The 19,394-nt window shown below is 45.9% G+C and overlaps 1 protein-coding gene across 1 annotated transcript in view; it reads left to right on the forward strand.

The window, feature by feature from the left end:
• ttll7 (tubulin tyrosine ligase-like family, member 7) overlaps positions 1-19,394 on the forward strand; it is a 331,613-nt gene that overhangs the window by 287,352 nt on the left and 24,867 nt on the right. The window contains exon 19 of the mRNA XM_087990253.1: positions 4,233-4,393. Within this exon, the coding sequence (XP_087846379.1) occupies positions 4,233-4,393 (161 nt within the window). The remainder of the gene's footprint in view (positions 1-4,232; positions 4,394-19,394) is intronic.

The raw sequence follows: 19,394 nt of genomic DNA on the forward strand, positions 1-19,394 counted from the left end.
TGTCACACCAAGAGAGGGCGCTGTGTCACACCGAGAGGGTGCTGTGTCACACCGAGAGGACGCTGTGTCACACCGAGAGGGCGCTGTGTCACACCGAGAGGGCGCTGTGTCACACTGAGAGGGCGCTGTGTCACACCGAGAGGGCGCTGTGTCACAATGAGAGGGCGCTGTGTCACACCGAGAGGACGCTGTGTCACACCGAGAGGGCGCTGTGTCACACCGAGAGGGCGCTGTGTCACACCGAGAGGGCGCTGTGTCACACCGAGAGGACGCTGTGTCACACCGAGAGGGTGCTGTGTCACACTGAGTGAGGGTGCTGTGTCACACCTAGAGGGCGCTGTGTGACACCGAGAGGACGCGTGTCCCACCGAGAGAGGGCGCTGTGTCACACCGAGAGGACGCTGTGTTACACTGAGAGACTGCTCTTCCATTCTGGGCGTCATCCTCTGGAGGCTGGGAATTGTCCCTTGCCAGATACTGGGAGTTAAAGGGAAATATGGTGGGAAAAATAAGCATTGTAAGAAAGAAAAAGAGAAGAATAAGAAGTGAAGAAGGTGAAGAATGGGAGAATCGAATGAGTTCCAGTCAGAGGCTGGAATGGGAATGGAGTAAATTGTCAGAGCCGGGGCTGACAAGTGCCTGACTCCTGATGGACTTCACTCTCGGGTCTTAAAGGAAGTGGTTAGTGAGATAGTTAATGCATCGTTTTTAATTTTCCAACAGTCCCCACATTCAGGTAAGGTTCCATTAGATTTAAACCAGCAGGTGTTACACTTTTATTCAAAAAAGTAAGGGAGGCAGCAGGCAGGAACCGACAGGCCAGGGAGCTTAATGTCTGTCATAGGGAACATGTTGGAAGCTCCTGGAAATAGATATGGAAAATAAAGTTTCAGGTGCTGAGGAAGTATCCATTCTGAGACCCTTTTAGGAGCCTCTCAGGCAGATCTCAGCGTAATGGAATAAGCAATTCGGCCAATATAATCTGACAGTGATCTTGTCAATCAGTGCCATTCTTGGAATCATTGTGACTTCCTAAGGAGATATAACACAAAGTTTCCCTTTTACAAACTCTTCAGAGTCAAAGACATTTGATTGTAATGGTTTGGAGAGACACAGTCCCTCCCACTGGTTGATGGAGTGTTCTTAACACCGTCAATAAAAGCTTAAGATGTTGTTTAAAGTAATGTTGTAATTATCCGCTTCCCCTTCAGTGTACCTCCACCCCTCCCCACTCCCCCTCCACAATATCAGGGCCAAATGGTAAAGTTTTTGTTTATTGGGGATGTTAACCAGGCATCACGCTGTGCTTCACTGGAAAGCAGACAAAGTTCTGTACTCCAGCTGCCCAGCTTCCTGTTCACCACATCTGGATACTATACTGGAGCTAGTAAACTTTAACATGCAGCTGAAATACAAGAGGAACACGGAAAACTGTCTACAGATTAAGACTGATTTTCTCAGTGACCTGGGAGAGCGTCCGCCATGTTGGTTTCACACTGTTTTGGTCTGGGGCCCCATCGGGAGAAGCATGAACCGTCCAGTGGCATCACTTTGAAGAAGGGCAGAGGGAATTCTGGGCAATATTGATCCCCCGACCAAAAACACAGATTATCTACTCACTCGTCACGTTGACATTTGTGGGGGCCTCCTGCGCACACGCACACAGCCACGTTTTCTGCACAATACAGTGACTGTTGTTCAGAAAGGCTCTCCCGGTTACAAAGCTCTTTGGCATGCCTTGTAGTGATTGGAGCCAGGTAGATCTTATTGACCGTGGGACCCTTGATTGGGCTTGTTAACCTGGGCCAACCAGGGAGCCCTGACTGACCAATATGAACAGGTGATTCTCCAGCTGCTTGGCAGTAGAAAAAATAAACAAATAAACAGGAGGTTTGGAATCTCCTCATATCAGGGACTGACTCCGAGCTGGCTGGGTACAGTCGGTGTATTGTGCATGTATGAATAAGGTTGATAAAACGTTGAGCATGAAAGGCACAGCACGTCAGGCAGAATCGGAGGAACAGGAAGGTCAATGTTTCGGGGTAGGACCCTTCCTGGACATCTCTGGTAACTGACTTAGCACTGACATCCATTTCAAACCCACTGACTCCCCCAGCTGATGAAGAGTGCCGACCCAACCCCAGGCGACTTTCCTGCTTCTCTGACGCTGCAGTGCCTTTCCACTGTTTAGCAACTCTGACTTCCAGCTTCTGCAGCCCTTACTATCTCCAAGTCACATGTAAATAAAGGGTGACTTGGTGAAGGGATATCGGCCTCAAAGTCATTTAAAGAATGAGAGTCTTGCTTGCTGGGCAGTATGTTTTGCCCATCCCTAATTGCCCAGAGGGTGGTTAACAGTCAACTACATTGCAATGGACTTGGAGTCACAGGTAGGCCAGGGAAAAGGTGGAATGTTATCACTCAGAGGGTAGTGAATCTGGATTCTTTACCACAGAGGGCTGTTGAGGCTGGGTCATGAAGTATATTTAAGACTGAGACACATTTTTAGTCAGTAAGGGTTATGGGGAAAAGACTGGAAAGTCGAATTGTGGATTATCAGATCTGCCATCACTGAAATCTCTCAATCCTAGTTGCTGAGATTTAATGTTGGATGCATGCACTGATAATCATAGAATCCCTAGTGTGGAAACAGGCCATTTGGCTCACCAAGTCCACACCGACCCTCTGACAAGTATCCCACTCAGACCTAAACCCACAGCCTATCCCTGTAACCCTGCATTTCCCATGGCCAATCCATGACGTAACTTACACATCTTTGGACTGAAGCTGGAAACCTGAGCACCTAGAGGAAACCCACACAGACATGGGGAGGACGTGCAAACAGTCAGTCACCCGAGGGTGGAATCGATCCTGGGTCTCTGGTGCTGTGAGTCAGCAGTGCTAACTACTAAGCCACCCCATGGACACAACAATGTTAGCGCTCGCATGCTAAAGTCCACGTTAACTATGTGAACCTGGTCAGCGGATCTGATTCTACCTTCCGCGCCTCCATCTACCCAATCCATTCTCAAACTGAAATGGTATCGACAACACCTGAACGCAGCCTCTGATCCTGTCCACCACCCCCACACAGCTGCTCCTTCTGCTGATGGTTCACAGAGCTGGATCAGAATAGCAAGAGTTTGAAATGAATGATGAGCAAGAAAGTATTTTGTATTTACATAGCCCCTGTATAGTATCTCAGAAAGGTCCCAACAGATTCAAGAAGAGCTTCTTCCCCCATTGTTATTAGACTTATGAGTGGGTCTCTCAACTTTTTAATTTAATGTTGACCTCGCTGTCTGTGCACCTTCTCTGCAACTCTCGCATTGTATCCCTCGCTCTGTTCTATTACCTAATGACATTGTTTGCTATGAGCTGCCTGTATTGCACGCAAAACAAAACTTTTCACTGCACCTAGGTACATGCGACGGTAATAAATCATGAACTGGAGGTATCAGTCTTGGACTGGGGTGGACAAAGTCAGATGTCATAGGTTACAGTCCAACGGGTTTAGTTGAAATCACAAGCTTTTGGAGCGCTGCTCCTTCATGAGATGAAGTCAATAAATCAAATCAAATACAGTGGTGACCCCGGAATCCGAATGCCCTATTGCTCGAACAACTTGGAATCTGAACAGTTATTTCGAGAAAATTTTGGCCTAAAATCCAAACACATTTTCAGAATCCAAACACCACGTACCGTTTAGGTCGCACATTGTTCAGTCCATCCCGGAAGTAGTTGTGAAAGCGCCTCTCATGTGTCCATCACTAGTTTGCCTCGTGTTTTCACCTTGACTTGTGCTGTTTTTTTAATTATCACCCTTGTGCACTTACCGTGGCACCCAAGAAGAGCAGTGAAGCAAATAAGTGCATTCACCATTCGCACTCCTCACTCATGTAAATGAAGTTATTTTCATGTTAGTACATTTATTTCTTGCTTTTATTATTATTACCTGATATTTAGGTTATTTACTCATCTTATTTTTCCTTAATTATGTATACTTGCAGTTAAAAGTGTCTTGAAAATTTTTTTTGGGGTCCAGAAACAGATTAATTCACTTTCCATTGTTTCTTATGGGGAAAATAGTTTCGGAATCTGAACTTTTCGCAATCCGAACAGCCTCCCTTGGAATGAATTAAAGTCGGATTCCGAGGCACCACTGTACTTGATCCTTGTACCATGGACTCTTAGTTATTGTTGAGTGTTTGTGTTTGTGAATTGGCTTTCAGGTGCTGGACATTGTAAGGACCAACATCCGCTCCATCTTTCAGCAAGTATGGAAGGTGCACGATGTGGAAACTCTTCGATTGTACCGCATCTTCAATCGAGTTTTTAATCGTCTGCTCTGGAGCCATGGGCAAGGGCTGTGGAACTGTTTCTCCAACTCAGGGTAGGTTACACAGATTTTAAACAATGTTGGCAATTCATTCAGCATTTCGAGCACTGGAAGGGTCAAAGTTCAGCTTGCTAAAGCCCAGGGTGAATCAATGGGTGAATCATTGGAATTTGGACTGGAATAGGATAATGCCAAAGTTCAAACCCGTGTGCAAAGGGCTGTCATGCAAGCACACTGAGCATTCATTTTTCCTCTCCAGCACCTCATCCCTAAAAGAGAGGTATTTTTTGGTTGTTCAGAATTGTATTAGATTGGGATTGAGCGGGACTGCAGATGTTGGAGATCAGAGTCGAGAGTGTGGTGCTGGAAAAGCACAGCAGGTCAGGCAGCATCTGAGGATCAGGAGAGTCAATGTTTCAAGCATAACAATCAAATACATTGCAATGCCAATTCTGTTTAGATCTTCTCTTTTCTTTCATGGGATGTGAGCATTGCTGGTCAGAGCGGAATTTGTTGCCCATCCCTAATTATCCTCAAGTGCAGTTGACTATTTCAATGAGTATTTGAGAGTCAAACACATTGTTGTGGAGTCACTTGCAGACCAAACCAGATCTTGACAGCAGGGGATATTTATTTATTTATAGTTATGGAATTTATTTTATAGAATTTATTGTCACGTGTACTTTTACAAGAAAAATACAATGAAGGGTGATATAAGTCACCTGACCATGGCGCCTACAGTAATGACAAAAAGACGTAAGTAAGTTCACAAGTAACAATAAAAGTAAATTTAAGACAAAAGCTCATCATCGTCTGGCTTCTCGATCAATAGGGGAATCAAAGATTTGGGGGAAAACGTAGGAAAGTGGTCATGAGGAATCCCCCATTATGAAAATCCTAAGGGTTATCATTGACCAGAAACTCCACGGGACTCACCATATAAATATAGTGGTTATAAGAGCAGGTTAGAGGTTATGAATTCGGCAGTGAGTAACTCACCTCCTGACTCCCCAAAGTCTATCCACCATCCAGAAGACACCAGTCAGGAGTGTGATGGAATACTCCCCACTTGCCTGGATGGGGGCAGCTCCATCAACACTCAAAAAGCTTGACACCATCCGGGACAAAGCAACCCCCTTGATTGGCACCTCATCCACAAACATCCATTCCCTCCACCACCGACGCTCAGTAGCAGCAGTGTGTACTATCTACAAGATGTACTGCAGAAATTCACTAAAGGTCCTGTGACATCACCTTCCAAACCCACAACCACTTCCACCTAGATTTAATCCAGACAGGATTGGATTATTATCTGTAAGTGCAGGATGTTACGGGTAAAAGGCAGGTTGTGTGACATTGCTCAGAGAGCTGATGCAGACATGATGGCCTCATTCTGCACTGAAACCTTTTTGTGATTATTTTAAAACCAAATTTTGGCCTGCAGGCCATTCTGCTATAATTCACGTTTCGTTAATGAGAATTCACTGTAACGCGACTGACGAATTGAAGACACTGTTTCTAAAGCGTGAACTTTTAAAACGTGTGTTGGCTGTAACACGATTACATCGCCAACACTTTAAGGGCTGTTTCTGAAGTGCGATTTTTGTATAACATGGAGTTGCACAAGAACGCAACCATTGTGTTATAAAACTACCTGTATTTAAAAAGCTCCAGTACTTGCTTGAAAATGGACAGCTGAGCTCCGTTTGACCTGTGCCACAGACCTTTGAACCATTGCCCTGGCCCTGCTTAGTTTTGAACTGGGACAGACTGGGAACAAAGAGGAGACTACATTAGACCATGTCATAGTCAACCCCCAGCTTCGAAAAGACAGTCCCTGTTGCAAACACACTGCACCAAGCTCCTATGTCCTCACGTTTCACCCAAGATCACATTACACTGCAGGCTTTTAAACCTCAGAGATCATTAAAGTAAATCCATTAATTGAAGGCTTAAAAGCAGATACCCAAAACCTCAAATTAATTTCATCTGCCCTCTGATGTTTTAATTTATCAATATCGGCACTTCAACGAAGTGTGTGTGTGTGCATATTTACCTAAAAATACATTTTCCCCACAGGAAGAGGCAGTTCCAGCTGAAGGATTCTAGAATTGTACAGTGTGGTAACTGTACACAGCTCCTCTCGAGACATCTGCGATGAGTTACTTGCTTTTTCTTACTTGTAAACAGATATGGATGTTAAGATGAGGGGCACTTTGGGGTAGTTTAAATTGTATATAAGTGGTCTGAAGCATTTCCTTTAAAGCAAAGCTAATTCCATCCTGCTGCCCACAGCAAACCCAGAGTGCACAAAAAATAAACACAGAGGTGCTTATGTGAGGACTTGGTTGGACCGATTAATGGCTTTTTAGTTCGATCTGAAGGAAACGCTAAACATACATTAAATCATGTGGTGCAGAATGAAGGCTGTTCAGCCCTACATTCTTTGCAATAACTATCCAATTCATTCTTCCCTCCACATTACACCACAGACTCTTCCATTTCGGGTTCGACAAGCATGTGACAAAAATCTCTGCAGGTCTGGCAGCACCTGTGGAGAGAAAGCAGAGTTAACATTTCGGATGCAGTGACCCTTCTCCAGATTCTACAAGCAGTTCTGAAGAGAGGTCACTGGACCCAAAACCTTAACTGTGCTTTCTCTCCACAGGATGCTGCCAGACTCGCTGAGCTTTTCTGGCAATTTCTGGTTTTGATTCTGATTTCCAGCAATCGCAGTTCTTTGGCTTTTCAGTTTGGTTCTCGGCAAAAATTTACATGTTTTAAAATTGCCCATGAGCAAAAGCCTATTTTCAAGGCCTCTACTTGAAGGTGATTGGATAAACTGAAAATCTTTTCTTTGGGATCCTCTGCAGGGACGGAAACTTTAAAGCAAACTAATCAAATTCTTCAAAGACTCTTAAACGAAGAATCAATGAAATTAAGTGTGAATTAATTGACAAATTTTAGTTTGAATATGAAAGTAAATGTTCATTTAAATACTTTGGCAAAACAATGGTTATAAGGAAGGTCACATGACTTGAAATGTCACTCAGCCTGAGACGTTAACTCGGAATTCTCTCCACAAATGCTGCCAGACCTAGATTTTTAGATTCCCTACTGTGTGGAAACAGGCTCTTCAGCCCAACAAGCCCACACCGACCCTCCGAACAGTAACCCACCCAGTCCCATTTCCCTCTGACTAATGCACCTAACACTATGGGCAATTTAGCATGGTCAATTCACCTGACCTGCACATCTTTGGACTGTGGGAGGAAACTGGAGCACCCACGCAGACTGGGGGAGAATGTGCAAACTCCACACAGTCAGTCACCCGAGGCTGGAATCAAACCTGGGACCCTGGTGCTGTGAGGCAGCAGTGCTAACCACTGAGCCACCATGCCACCCTGCTGAGCTTTTCCAGCAATTTCTATTTTTGTTTGTGAAAACAAAGGTTGTGTCTTATACCATCTCAGCAGCACCCTCCAGCATTATCTGGTATTAGGTAGACACAGAGCATAAAAACATGCTGCTCGTTACTCACACAAGGTCAGTCAGGGGTCATGTCTGACAATCCCGTTCAACTCCGTTTCATCAGTAATCACCACCCGGGCAGCCTTTGAACCCTGTCTCCTTTGGGCCACGACAATCGTGATAGTGTGGCTTTCCCGAATTCAATGAACAAGATGATGGAAGGGGTCATTGTTGACTGTGCTGTCGGGTGGCACTTGCTCAGCAATAACCTGCTCACTGTCAATTCAACCAGGGCCACTCAGCCCCTGACCTCATTACAGCCTTGGGTGAAACATAGACAAAAGAGCTGAATCCCAAAGGGCAGGCGAGAGTGACTGCCCTAGACATCAAGGCTGCATTAGACTGAATGTGGCATCAGGGAGGTCCAAGAGTCAAAATGGGGTGCTTTGATTTCTTAAGAATGTCATACAAGATATCATGAGGTGTACCGATTTAAATGTGTGTCAGGGGTGTTGGGAGTACAGTGAGTAGTGAGGGGACCAGTTGAGAGGGGCATTGAGTGTGATTTCCCTTGATATCAAGGCAGCGTGTAGTGGAGTGTGGAATCAAGAAACCCAAACAAAACTGGTGTCAATGGGAATAAAGACGTAACTCTCTGATAGTTGAGTTATACGATGTAAGATGATTCTGGTTATTGGAGGTCAATTATCTCATCTCCATGACATCGCTGCAGGAGTTCCTCAGGATAGATATTTCTTAATCAATCTGTTCAGAGATGCTTTGACATAATTCTGGAGCAGATGGGACCGGATGCCAGGCCTCCTGGTCCAGAGGTACTGGCATTACCCACCACACAGCAAGAACCTAAATTCCTCAGGGTAGTGTCTCAGGCTTGACCACCTTCAGCTGCTTCATCAATGACCTTTCCTCCGTCATAAGGTCAGAGGTTTGCTGATGGCTGCACAATGTTCAGCGCCATTCATGACTCCTCAGATACTGAAGCAGTTTTCTTTAAGCGATTTGGACCTTGTTGACTGGACCGGCATTTATTGTCCACCCCCCACCCTGAATTACCCAGATGGCCGTTGAGATTCAGCCTGTTGCTGTGGATTTGGTGAAACGTGAAACAGGTAAGGATGGTGATTTCCCTCCCGAAAGGACATTAGTGAGCATTGCAGTAATGGTTACCTGGTTGCCATTAGATTAGCTTTTTATCCAGTTCTTTTATTTTGATTGAATTCAGATTTCACCATCACCTTTGGTGGGATTCAAACCCATGTTCACAAAGCATTAGCCTGTGATTCTTGATTACTCGCCCAGCAACTTATTGCTGTGCCTCCCTTTCCTCTTTATGTGTCCATCCAAATGCAGCAAGATCTGGACAATATTCAGGTTTGGACTGGTAAGTGGCAAGTAACATTCACATTGCACAGTGAGGAGCATTGACCATCTCCAGCAAGAGAGAATCTCATCATCTTCCCTTCATTTTGAATGGCATGACGATAATTAATCGCCCACTTTCATTATCCTGGGGTTACCATTAACCAGAAACTGAACCAGACTCACCCAACCTCACTCTCAAACCAGCAGACAAGGGAGGCGCAGTGGTAGTTTGGCGCACTGATCTTTACATTGCTGAGGCTAAACGCCAGCTCGCGGACACCTCCTCCTACTGCCCCCTTGACCATGATCCCACCTCCCACCACCAAACCATCATCTCCCAGACCATCCATAACCTCATCACCTCAGGGGATCTCCCATCCACCGCCTCCAACCTCATAGTCCCACAACCCCGCATCGCCCGTTTCTACCTCCTGCCCAAAATCCATAAACCTGACTGCCCTGGCTGACCCATTGTCTCAGCCTGCTCCTGCCCCACCAAACTCATCTCTGCATACCTCAACACGGTCCTGTCCCCCTTAGTCCAAGAACACCCCACCTACGTTCGGGACACCACCCACGCCCTCCACCTCCTCATGATTTTCGCTTCCCCGGCCCCCAACGCCTCATCTTCACTATGGACATCCAGTCCCTATACACCTCCATCCCCCATCACGAAGGTCTCAAAGCCCTCCACTTCTTCCTTTCCCGCCGACCCAACCAGTACCCTTCCACTGACACCCTCCTTCGACTGACTGAACTGGTCCTCACTCTGAACAACTTCTCTTTCCAATCCTCCCACTTCCTCCAAACCAAAGGAGTAGCCATGGACCCCAGCTATGCCTGCCTCTTCGTCGGATATGTGGAACAGTCCATCTTCCGCAGCTACACTGGTACCACCCCCACCTTCCCGCCCCCCCCCCCCCCCCCCCACTTCGATGACTGTATCGGCGCTATCTCGTGCTCCCACGAGGAGGTTGAACAGTTCATCCACTTTACTAACACCTTCCACCCCGACCTCAAATTTACCTGGACCGTCTCAGACTCCTCCCTCCCCTTCCTAGACCTCTCCATTTCTATCTCGGGCGACCGACTCAACACGGACATTTACTATAAACCGACCGACTCCCACAGCTACCTAGATTACACGTCCTCCCACACTACCCCCTGTAAAAATGCCATCCCATATTCCCAATTCCTTCGCCTCTGCCGCATCTGCTCCCCGGAGGACCAGTTCCAATACCGAACAACCCAGATGGCCTCCATCTTCAAAAACCGCAATTTCCCCTCAGACATGGTTGACGATGCTCTCCACCGCATCTCCTCCACTTCCCGCTCCTCCGCCGTTGAACCCCGCCCCTCCAATCGCCACCAGGACAGAACCCCACTGGTCCTCACTTACCACCCCACCAACCTCCATATACATCGTATCATCCTTCGTCATTTCCGCCACCTCCAAACAGACCCCACCACCAAGGATATATTTCCCTCCCCTCTCCTATCAGTGTTCCGGAAAGACCACTCCCTCCGCGACTCCCTCGTCAGGTCCACACCCCCCACCAACCCAACCTCCACTCCCGGCACCTTCCCCTGCAACCGCAAGAAATGCAAAACTTGCGCCCACACCTCCCCCCTCACTTCCCTCCAAGGCCCCAAGGGATCCTTCCATATCCATCACAAATTCACCTGCACCTCCACACACATCATTTACTGCATCCGCTGCACCCGATGTGGCCTCCTCTACACTGGGGAGACAGGCTGCCTACTTGCGGAACGTTTCAGAGAACACCTCTGGGACTCCAGCACCAACCAACCCAACCGCCCCGTGGCTGAACACTTTAACTCCCCCTCCCACTCCGCCAAGGACATGCAAGTCCTTGGCCTCCTCCATCGCCAGACCATAGCAACACGACGGTTGGAGGAAAAGTGCCTCATCTTCCGCCTAGGAGCCCTCCAACCACAAGGGATGAATGCAGATTTCTCCAGCTTCTTCATTTTCCCTCCCCCCACCTTACCTCAGTCCCAACCCTCGAACTCAGCACCGCCTTCTTAACCTGCAATCTTCTTCCTGACCTCTCCGCCCCCACCCCCTCTCCGGCCGATCACCCTCACCTTAACCTCCTTCCACCTATCGCATTCCCAACGCCCCTCCCTCAAGTCCCTCCCCCCTACCTTTTATCTTAGCCTGCTTGGCACACCTTCCTCATTCCTGAAGAAGGGCTTATGCCCGAAACGTCAATTCTCCTGCTCCTTGGATGCTGCCTGACCTGCTGCGCTTTTCCAGCAACACATTTTTCAGCTCACCAGATTAATACTACAGATACAAGAGGAGGTCAGAGGTTAGGAATCCTGCAGTGAGTAACTCACTTCCTGACTACTCAAAGTCTCCACCATCCAAAAGGCAACAGTCAGGAGAGTGATGGAATATTCCCCACTTGCCTGGATGGGGGCAGCTCCAACAACACTCAAGAAGCTTGACACTATCGAGGACAAAGCAGCCCGCCTGATTGGCACTACATCTATCAGCTTAAACATTCACTCTCTCCATTACCGATGCACACAGTATGTACTGCAATAACTCACCACTGCTCTTTCGACAGCACTTCACAAACCTGCTGTGTCTCTTACCTGAAGGACAGGGGCAACAGATGCAAAAGAACAAAATCGCCTGCAAATTCCTCTCCAAATTACACACCATCCTGATTGTGAAGCAGATCTCTGTCCATTCACAGTTTTCCGGGTTAAAATCCTGGAACTCCCTCCTTACAGCACTACAGATATATCTACCTCCCATGGACTACAACAATTCAAGAAGGCAGATCACCAGCACCTCTTTGAGGGATTAGGGATGGGCAGGAAATGCTGGTTTAGATGGTGACGCCCACATTCCGTGAATTAAAATAAACATTGGTTCATGGTTTGGTCCCTTTTGGGGAGCACTGCTCCCCCTCCCTGCCCAGCCATTTAGTGTTTCTGGTCTGTTCCAATAGCTTTCCAGGTTTTAAACCTTTATAGCCAGCTCACACTGTCTTTTCAAATACTCCTTTCTTCTTTCCTGCAGAAAAGAGAAAATCCAACCATTGTTTGTGGGGAAATTTGTTCTTTCTCTTCACAAGGTTTAGTGTGTTACTCCTTTTGGCTCCATCTGCTTCCCCTTTGTGTCTGGCACAAGGTTTATTTCCTAACTTCCTTCCTGTTGGTACTGCTTCTTGGTGAAGGGTCACCAGGTCACATGGGAAATAACTCCACAGAGGCCAGTATCATGTCACCAAGTCCCGCTTTATTGACACATGGGGAGAGTCCTTGATACTGCTCCAGCTCCCTCAGAGCCAGCTCTCAGAGTGAACAGAACCTCTAACACGCCTGTTTCTGTCTGTCAGCCAGGGCTCCCTGATTAGACCAGATTCACGGCCCCAATCAGGGAACTCATATTCTATGAGGTCCACGTGTCTGACCCCATTACAACATGGGCCAGTATTTCTTATTATCGGTGAAAATTACTGCCTATGACTTTACAATTAATGTAAACTCTTCCTAGTCCTTTTAAAAAATTCTTATAAATTGTTCTACAGACATTTTAAAGAAATTCCCTGTTCTTCCTGAGGGTATTGTTTCCTGTGAAAGGTCACCAAACACTGTGACAAGTAAAAACCAGCAACCACACTGCTCATGCAGAAGGTAGTCTGGCAGAAATGAAGGACTTGCATTTTTATAGCACCTGTTTCAGAATATGTGAAAGTGCTTTAGAGCTGATTTTGAGTTGAAGTCACTTTAGTCATTTAGGGAAATGCAGCAACCAAATTGCTTGCAGCAAGCTCCCACAAACCCAAATAAGGTTTAAAAAATGTACTGGGGCATTCCAGAGAATCCTGACTGTGCCTCAACAAAATATTACCTTCAGATTAGTCCATTCACCTGAGAGAATCATTCAGCAATCAGGCTCAATGTTTTATCTGATGATAATCTCAATAAGCTGAGGTATCAGGAAAATATTAATCTCTTTTGCCTGTTCATAAAATCCCTACAATATGGAAATAGGCTATTTGGCCCATTGAGTCCACACTGACCCTCTGAGGACGATCCCACCCAGCCGCACCCATCCCTGTAACCCTACATTTTTTGTGGCTAATCCACCTAACTGACACATCCCTGGACACTATGGGCAACTTAGCATGGCCAATCCAACTAACATGCACATCTTTGGATTGTGGGAGAAAACTGGAGTAAATCCATGCAGATACGGGGAGAATGTCCTCACAGACAGTCACCCAAGGCTGGGGTCGAACTCAGGTCCCTGTGCACTGTGAGGCAGCAGTGCTAACCACTGAGCCTATGTTGGGATACCAACGGGATTGGGTGCATTGCTAGAATTACATCCCACCTGACTCTACTGTCTATCAAAAGGAGTAATTGCATCTTTACCCTCAACACAACTCTGTTTCAAGCTAGCTTGTTTCAGCTTGAGCATCAACGGAGATGACTCATCGCAGTTCCTGCTGATCCAGGAACAGGGAGCAAACAGAAAGCCTCGACCTCCCTTCAACTACCATTCAGCCAGATAATGGCCACTATCACAAGGCAGTTGTTGGGTAGGTCACAGGGAAAGTTGAAAACAGATCATCATGGTGCTTGTATTCAAAAATGAGAAGTTGAAACTTTATTGCTGGAACAGCACAGCAGGTCAGGTAGCATCGAGGGAACAGGAGATTCGACGTTTCGGGCACAGGCCCTTCTTCCTGAAGAATCTCCTGTTCCCTGGATGCTGCCTGACCTGCTGTGCTGTTCCAGCAATAAAGTTTCAACTTTGATCTCCAGCATCTGCAGACCTCACTTTCTCTTCAAAAATGAGAACCAGAGCATCTGCATAGTCTTCCTTTCCTCAGTCCCCCTGCAAAAGAAGGGAATTGCAATCAGGGCAGAGAAACACCTTGTAAAGAGCGGTCAGTTTGTAGAAGAGATGGTGGCATTCCGGTAACGTCACTGAATTCCACACAGACAGCCGTCTGAGGCTGGAATCAAACCCAGGTGCCTGGCATTGGGAGGCAGCAGTGTTAACCACCGAGCCACTGTTCCAACCTTATCTGTCAGAATTCTTTGCTCATAAAGATGGAACTTCTTGTGTTATGATGATTAGAGTATTAATTGTCCTTTGGTTGTAGAGAACTTAAACATTGCTAAAAAGAGGCACCATGTTGAAGCTTTTCATTAAAAAAAAACTGTAAATCTCGAACAAACACAGAAGATATTGGAGATACTCAGCAGGTCTGGGAGCAGCTGTGGAGAGAGAAACAGAGTTAACATTTCGAGTCTGTTATGACCCTTCCTCAAATGTTCTGAAGAAGTCACACTCCATTGATGTGTTTGTTTGTAGTCTGGAGGACCAAGTTGGGTGAGTAATAACAGGAGTGGGATGATTGGAGGTAGGAAGATGTCAAGACAATAACTCCAGGGCCATGTTTGGTGAAGATGGTGTCATGGTAATATCACTGGGCAAGTAATCCAAAGAACAAGGCTAACATTTTGTGAGCATCGGATGCTGCCTGAACTGCTGTGCTCTTCCAGCACCACTGATCCAGAATCTGGTTTCCAGCATCTGCAGTCATTGTTTTTACCTAACATTTTGTGAGCATGAGTTGAAACGCCATAGTGGCATTTAACTTCAGTTGATAAAATCTGGAGTTGAAACCTAGTTTTAGGAACGGTAATCCTGTTAGCTATCAACAATTATCATAAAAACTCACCTAATGCTCTGGGAAGGAAATCTACCATGCTGACCTGGTCTGGCCTAGGGTTAACTCCAGATCCACAGCAATGAACTGGCCAACATTAATGTGCCCTCTGAGAATTCAGGAGGAATCAAGGGCTGGCCTTGTTGAAAACTTGTTATAATATTGTCGCCCTGTGGTTCAGAACACGGGTCAGAGATTAGGCTGGAACTTAGTCATAGTCATAGAGATTAGTCATAGAGCTGTACAGTACAGAAACAGACCCTTCAGTCCAACTCATCCATGCCGATCAGGTATCAAGTCTAATCAAAGTTAAAATTCACACAACACCAGGTTGTAGTCCAACAGGTTTAATTGGAAGCACTAGCTTTCGGAGCACTGCTCCTTCATCAGGCTCCCCGCACTGTAGGGAATCTAATCTAAAACCTGACATGCACATATGTGTTTGTGGGGTGAATTTGTACTTGCAGAGTTACATTTGCTCAAAAACTGCATGAATCAATGTAAGACTCTGTTAACTCATTTTTTAGATTAGAATCAGTCAAAACATTATGGTGCAGACAACAGAACACAGGGGGCTAACACCCCAACATGTTATGTGGCTGACACCAATTGTTACAGTTAACCTGAGAATGTAACTTTTAAAAAAAAGTTTTGCCACTTACATACAAAAGAAGTGAAACTATCATGGTCATTCTAACAGATGAAAGACTCAACAAACAATCAAGGTATTTTTCAATGTATAATTTCAGTTACATTACACTGTAAACTTTTGCTATAAATTCTGTATTACAATTGTGTCCTCCACACCCACCTGATGAAGGAGCGGCGCTCCGAAAGCTAGTCCTTCCAATTAAACCTGTTGGATTATAACCTGGTGTTGTGTGATTTTAAACTTTGTAAAGCCCAGTCCAACACTAGCATCTCCAAATCAAGTCTAATCAAGTCCCATCTGCTAGCATTTGGCCCACATCCCTCTAAACCCTTCCTCAGATCAATTCTAGGTCACACTTTGCAAAATCGCACATCAGAAATGAAGCCTCAAGTAAATATTCCTCAAGACTTTAGCACGGGACCCTCCTACATAAGGAAGAGAATGCCATCCTGTATACCACTTCCCACATGGTGCCAATTTTACACTGGGAAATTATGTGACCTTATTTGTCATTGTGCCTACTCTTAACTGTGTTCCAGTCATTTGTGGCAATTGACCTCAGCGGATCCTACTTCCAGGGCTGGGGGGCGAATGCGGAAAGCGTAGGGCAACAGTCAGATTCACCATTCATCATGGTTATGTTTAGAACATGTGGAACTGAAAACATAGCCCTTGTTTTCATCTGTGCAGGATCCAAAATAGAATTTGCCGTCTTACTATAAAACTCAACATGCTCTCAAACAGATTGTAGCACCCTATAATATTTCAACATCCTAATAGTAACCATATTGCCCTCAGTTTATTGAGTTGGACATCACCCAGGTCCACTCTGCTGAGTTGAACTTGGCTCTAAAGGACAGCTTAGCCTGGATGCTTCTATCCCTTTGAAGATATGAGGTTGATATCACACTGTGCGACATTAGTAACAACCACACTAATGTGTACTCACCTCCGTTCATCTACCATGTTAATGAGTCTTAATGTTTTCTTTTAAAACAGCAACATTTGATGCCAACCCATTAATGTGTTTGTTGCTATTAACACAGGGTCCAATTTCACCCCATACCAGCTGTGTCCCACCATAAAGCAGATTTTCAATCAGCTAATAGTGCTCATCACAATGCAATAATCCCGCGGGCACATTTCATACTTGATCGTTGTGTTCAGAAATATTAATCTCCTAAAGTCTGTCTGACCAATTTGTGCTCTGAGAGTGGGGACCTGCGTCAGAAGCAGCCGATTTCACATCTCAGAATTCCAGGCAATACAACAAACTACTGGACAGTGGGAGAATCTGGTTCACTGATGTCCTTTAGGGAAGGAAACTGCCATCCTTACCTGGTCTGGCTTAATGATGTCCTTTCTATATTAGGATGACCAGAACTGCATGCAGTACTCTGAATGTGGCCTCACCAACATCTTGTACAGCTGCAACAAGACATCCCAACTCCTATACCCTCGATGCTCCAACTCATGAAAGCAAGTGATAACAGTGATAAAGGAGAGACAGAGATGGAAAATAGATGTAAATGTTAGCTGTGAAAAGGAGAAATAGGCCCACTCTGCTGACTACAAAGCTAACAAGGCACAATCAAGACCCAACCAGGGGAGGGTGGCGGGATAGAAAGAAAATGAAGCACAGAGGTCATGCTCTGAAGTTGTGGAATTTAATATTCTCATTGGAGCTGATAGTGACTGAATCATTGGACTGGAGGATGGTGATAGGATGGAAGAGATTGTGCCATCTCTTTGCTGATTAGTGAATCCTAATGCCCCTCACTGTTTTCCCCTAAGAATATAAGACATAGAAGTCGAGAGAGTGTGTTGCTGGAAAAGCTCAGCAGGTTAGGCAGCATCTGAGGAGCAGGAAAATCAATATTTTGGACCGGAGCTCTTCATCAGGAATGTTCCCTGAACAGCTCCGGCCCGAAACGTCGATTTTCCTGCTCCTCGGATGCTGCCTGACCTGCTGTGCTTTTCCAGCAACACACTCTCGACTCTGATCTCCAGCATCTGCAGACCTCACTTTCTCCCGGTAAGATATAGGAGCAGAATGAGGCCATTGAGCCCTTGAGTCTGCTGTGCCATTCAATCATGGCTGACATGTTTCTCAGCCTCCTCCCTGGTAATCCTTGATTCCTAACCTGCAATCGTTTCCTTATTTTCTCTTCTTTAGTAACTCACAGGATGAGGACATTGCTGACCAGGCAAGCATTTATTAACCCACCCAATTCTAATTGCCCAGAGGGTTGTTAAAGGTCACCCACATTACTGTGGGTCTGGATTCACTTGTAGGTTGGAAACTGTGTGGAACTGTTATGGAGGCAGCTTCTTTCAACATTTCCAAAGTGGAGGTGTATGGAATATGGTGTTAAGGCCACAAATAGAAAGGCTGTGTTGTTATTGAGTCAGAGCACAGATTTGAGGGGCTGAATGGCCTCCAGCTGCTCCAAATCAATATGATCACTTCCACAACTTCTGGTTCTCAATGCTTCCACCAATGGGAATAGTTTCTGTCCACCTATTTTGATTCCATGCTGTAAGAAACCCTTTGTAAGAGGTGATCTCAGAAACAGCTCCAGAAGATATCCTTTCGGAGTTGAACTTCTTAAAGGAAAAGTGCAGTGTTTGTTTCCAGTTCTGAGGAAGGGTCACTCGACCTGAAATGTAGACTCTGATTCTTCCCCACACATGCTGCCAGAGCTGCTGAGCTTTTCCAGCAATTTCAGTTTTTGTGTGTGTGTGCATCGGGAAACACGCACAGTAAAGTCATCATGTATACTTGTGGTAACATGTCCATAGGATTCTGAACGGGGCCTCAGCGGTGGAGAGTGGGATGCTGAGCTTAGGAAGCCCCTGGGTTGGAGTGGGGTGGGTAGGGGGGTTGGAGGGGATTGGTGGAGGTGGGGCTGCAACAGAGAGCCCAAGACCCAGGAGGGGGTGGCACTAGGAAGACTACATTTTAGAACAAAAGTTGTGAAGCTTACAATAGGGATTTTACAAAGTCGCTACCTTCTACCTTATCAATAATCCATTGTGACCCAGACAGCGGTAAACAGCAATGTCAGACAAGCAATGAAACTGTGTTGTTCTTGAAAATGGTTCCAGGTAGAGTCAGTATGGGGAGCAAAGTCAAGAAGCAGTAACCCCAATGGACTAAAATCTAGAAGGCTGTCGAACACCCTAGGATTATGGTTCAAATACTCCCTTGACAGTTGGTGGGATTTAAATTCAACTAACATAATTTGTAATTAAACAAAACAAAGGCCATCTTGGTAATGGCAACCATGAAATTAAGATTGATTATTGTAACAACCCATCTGGTTCACTAATGTCCCTGAGGGAAGGAAATCTGCCATCATTACCAGGTCTAGGAGAGCACAGCAAGCCAGGCAGCGTCAGGAGGTGGAGAAGTCAACGTTTTGGGTGTAACCCTTCCTCGGGACACACTGGCAATGTTGATTTTTGCGCCTCTTGATGCTGCCTTTACTTGCTGTGTTCTTCCAGCCTCCTGCCTGTCTACTTTGGATTCCAGCATCTGCAGTGTTTTTGTTTTGTCTCTAATCAGTAGCAGGTAAGGCCTAGATGTGTCTGCAGACTGCCAGCGATGTGGCTGATTCTTAAATGCCCTCTGAAATAACCCACAAGGCAAGGGCAATGAGGCATGGGCAACAAATGCCCCATGAAAGAGTGAAGAGGATGTCATTGTAGCTCATTTCCCTGAAGTGGGACCTTAGAATTTAAATTTCTAAATTCATTCATTCGCTGATAATTTATTGCAACCCCCCCCCCCCCCTTGGTGACGCTTGTGGTGATTTGCCTT

The sequence above is a fragment of the Chiloscyllium plagiosum genome, unplaced genomic scaffold (genome assembly GCF_037043375.1).
Source record: "Chiloscyllium plagiosum isolate Xiang-an unplaced genomic scaffold, Cpla_swu_hap1 HiC_scaffold_9, whole genome shotgun sequence".
In the NCBI taxonomy this organism is placed as follows: domain Eukaryota; kingdom Metazoa; phylum Chordata; class Chondrichthyes; order Orectolobiformes; family Hemiscylliidae; genus Chiloscyllium; species Chiloscyllium plagiosum.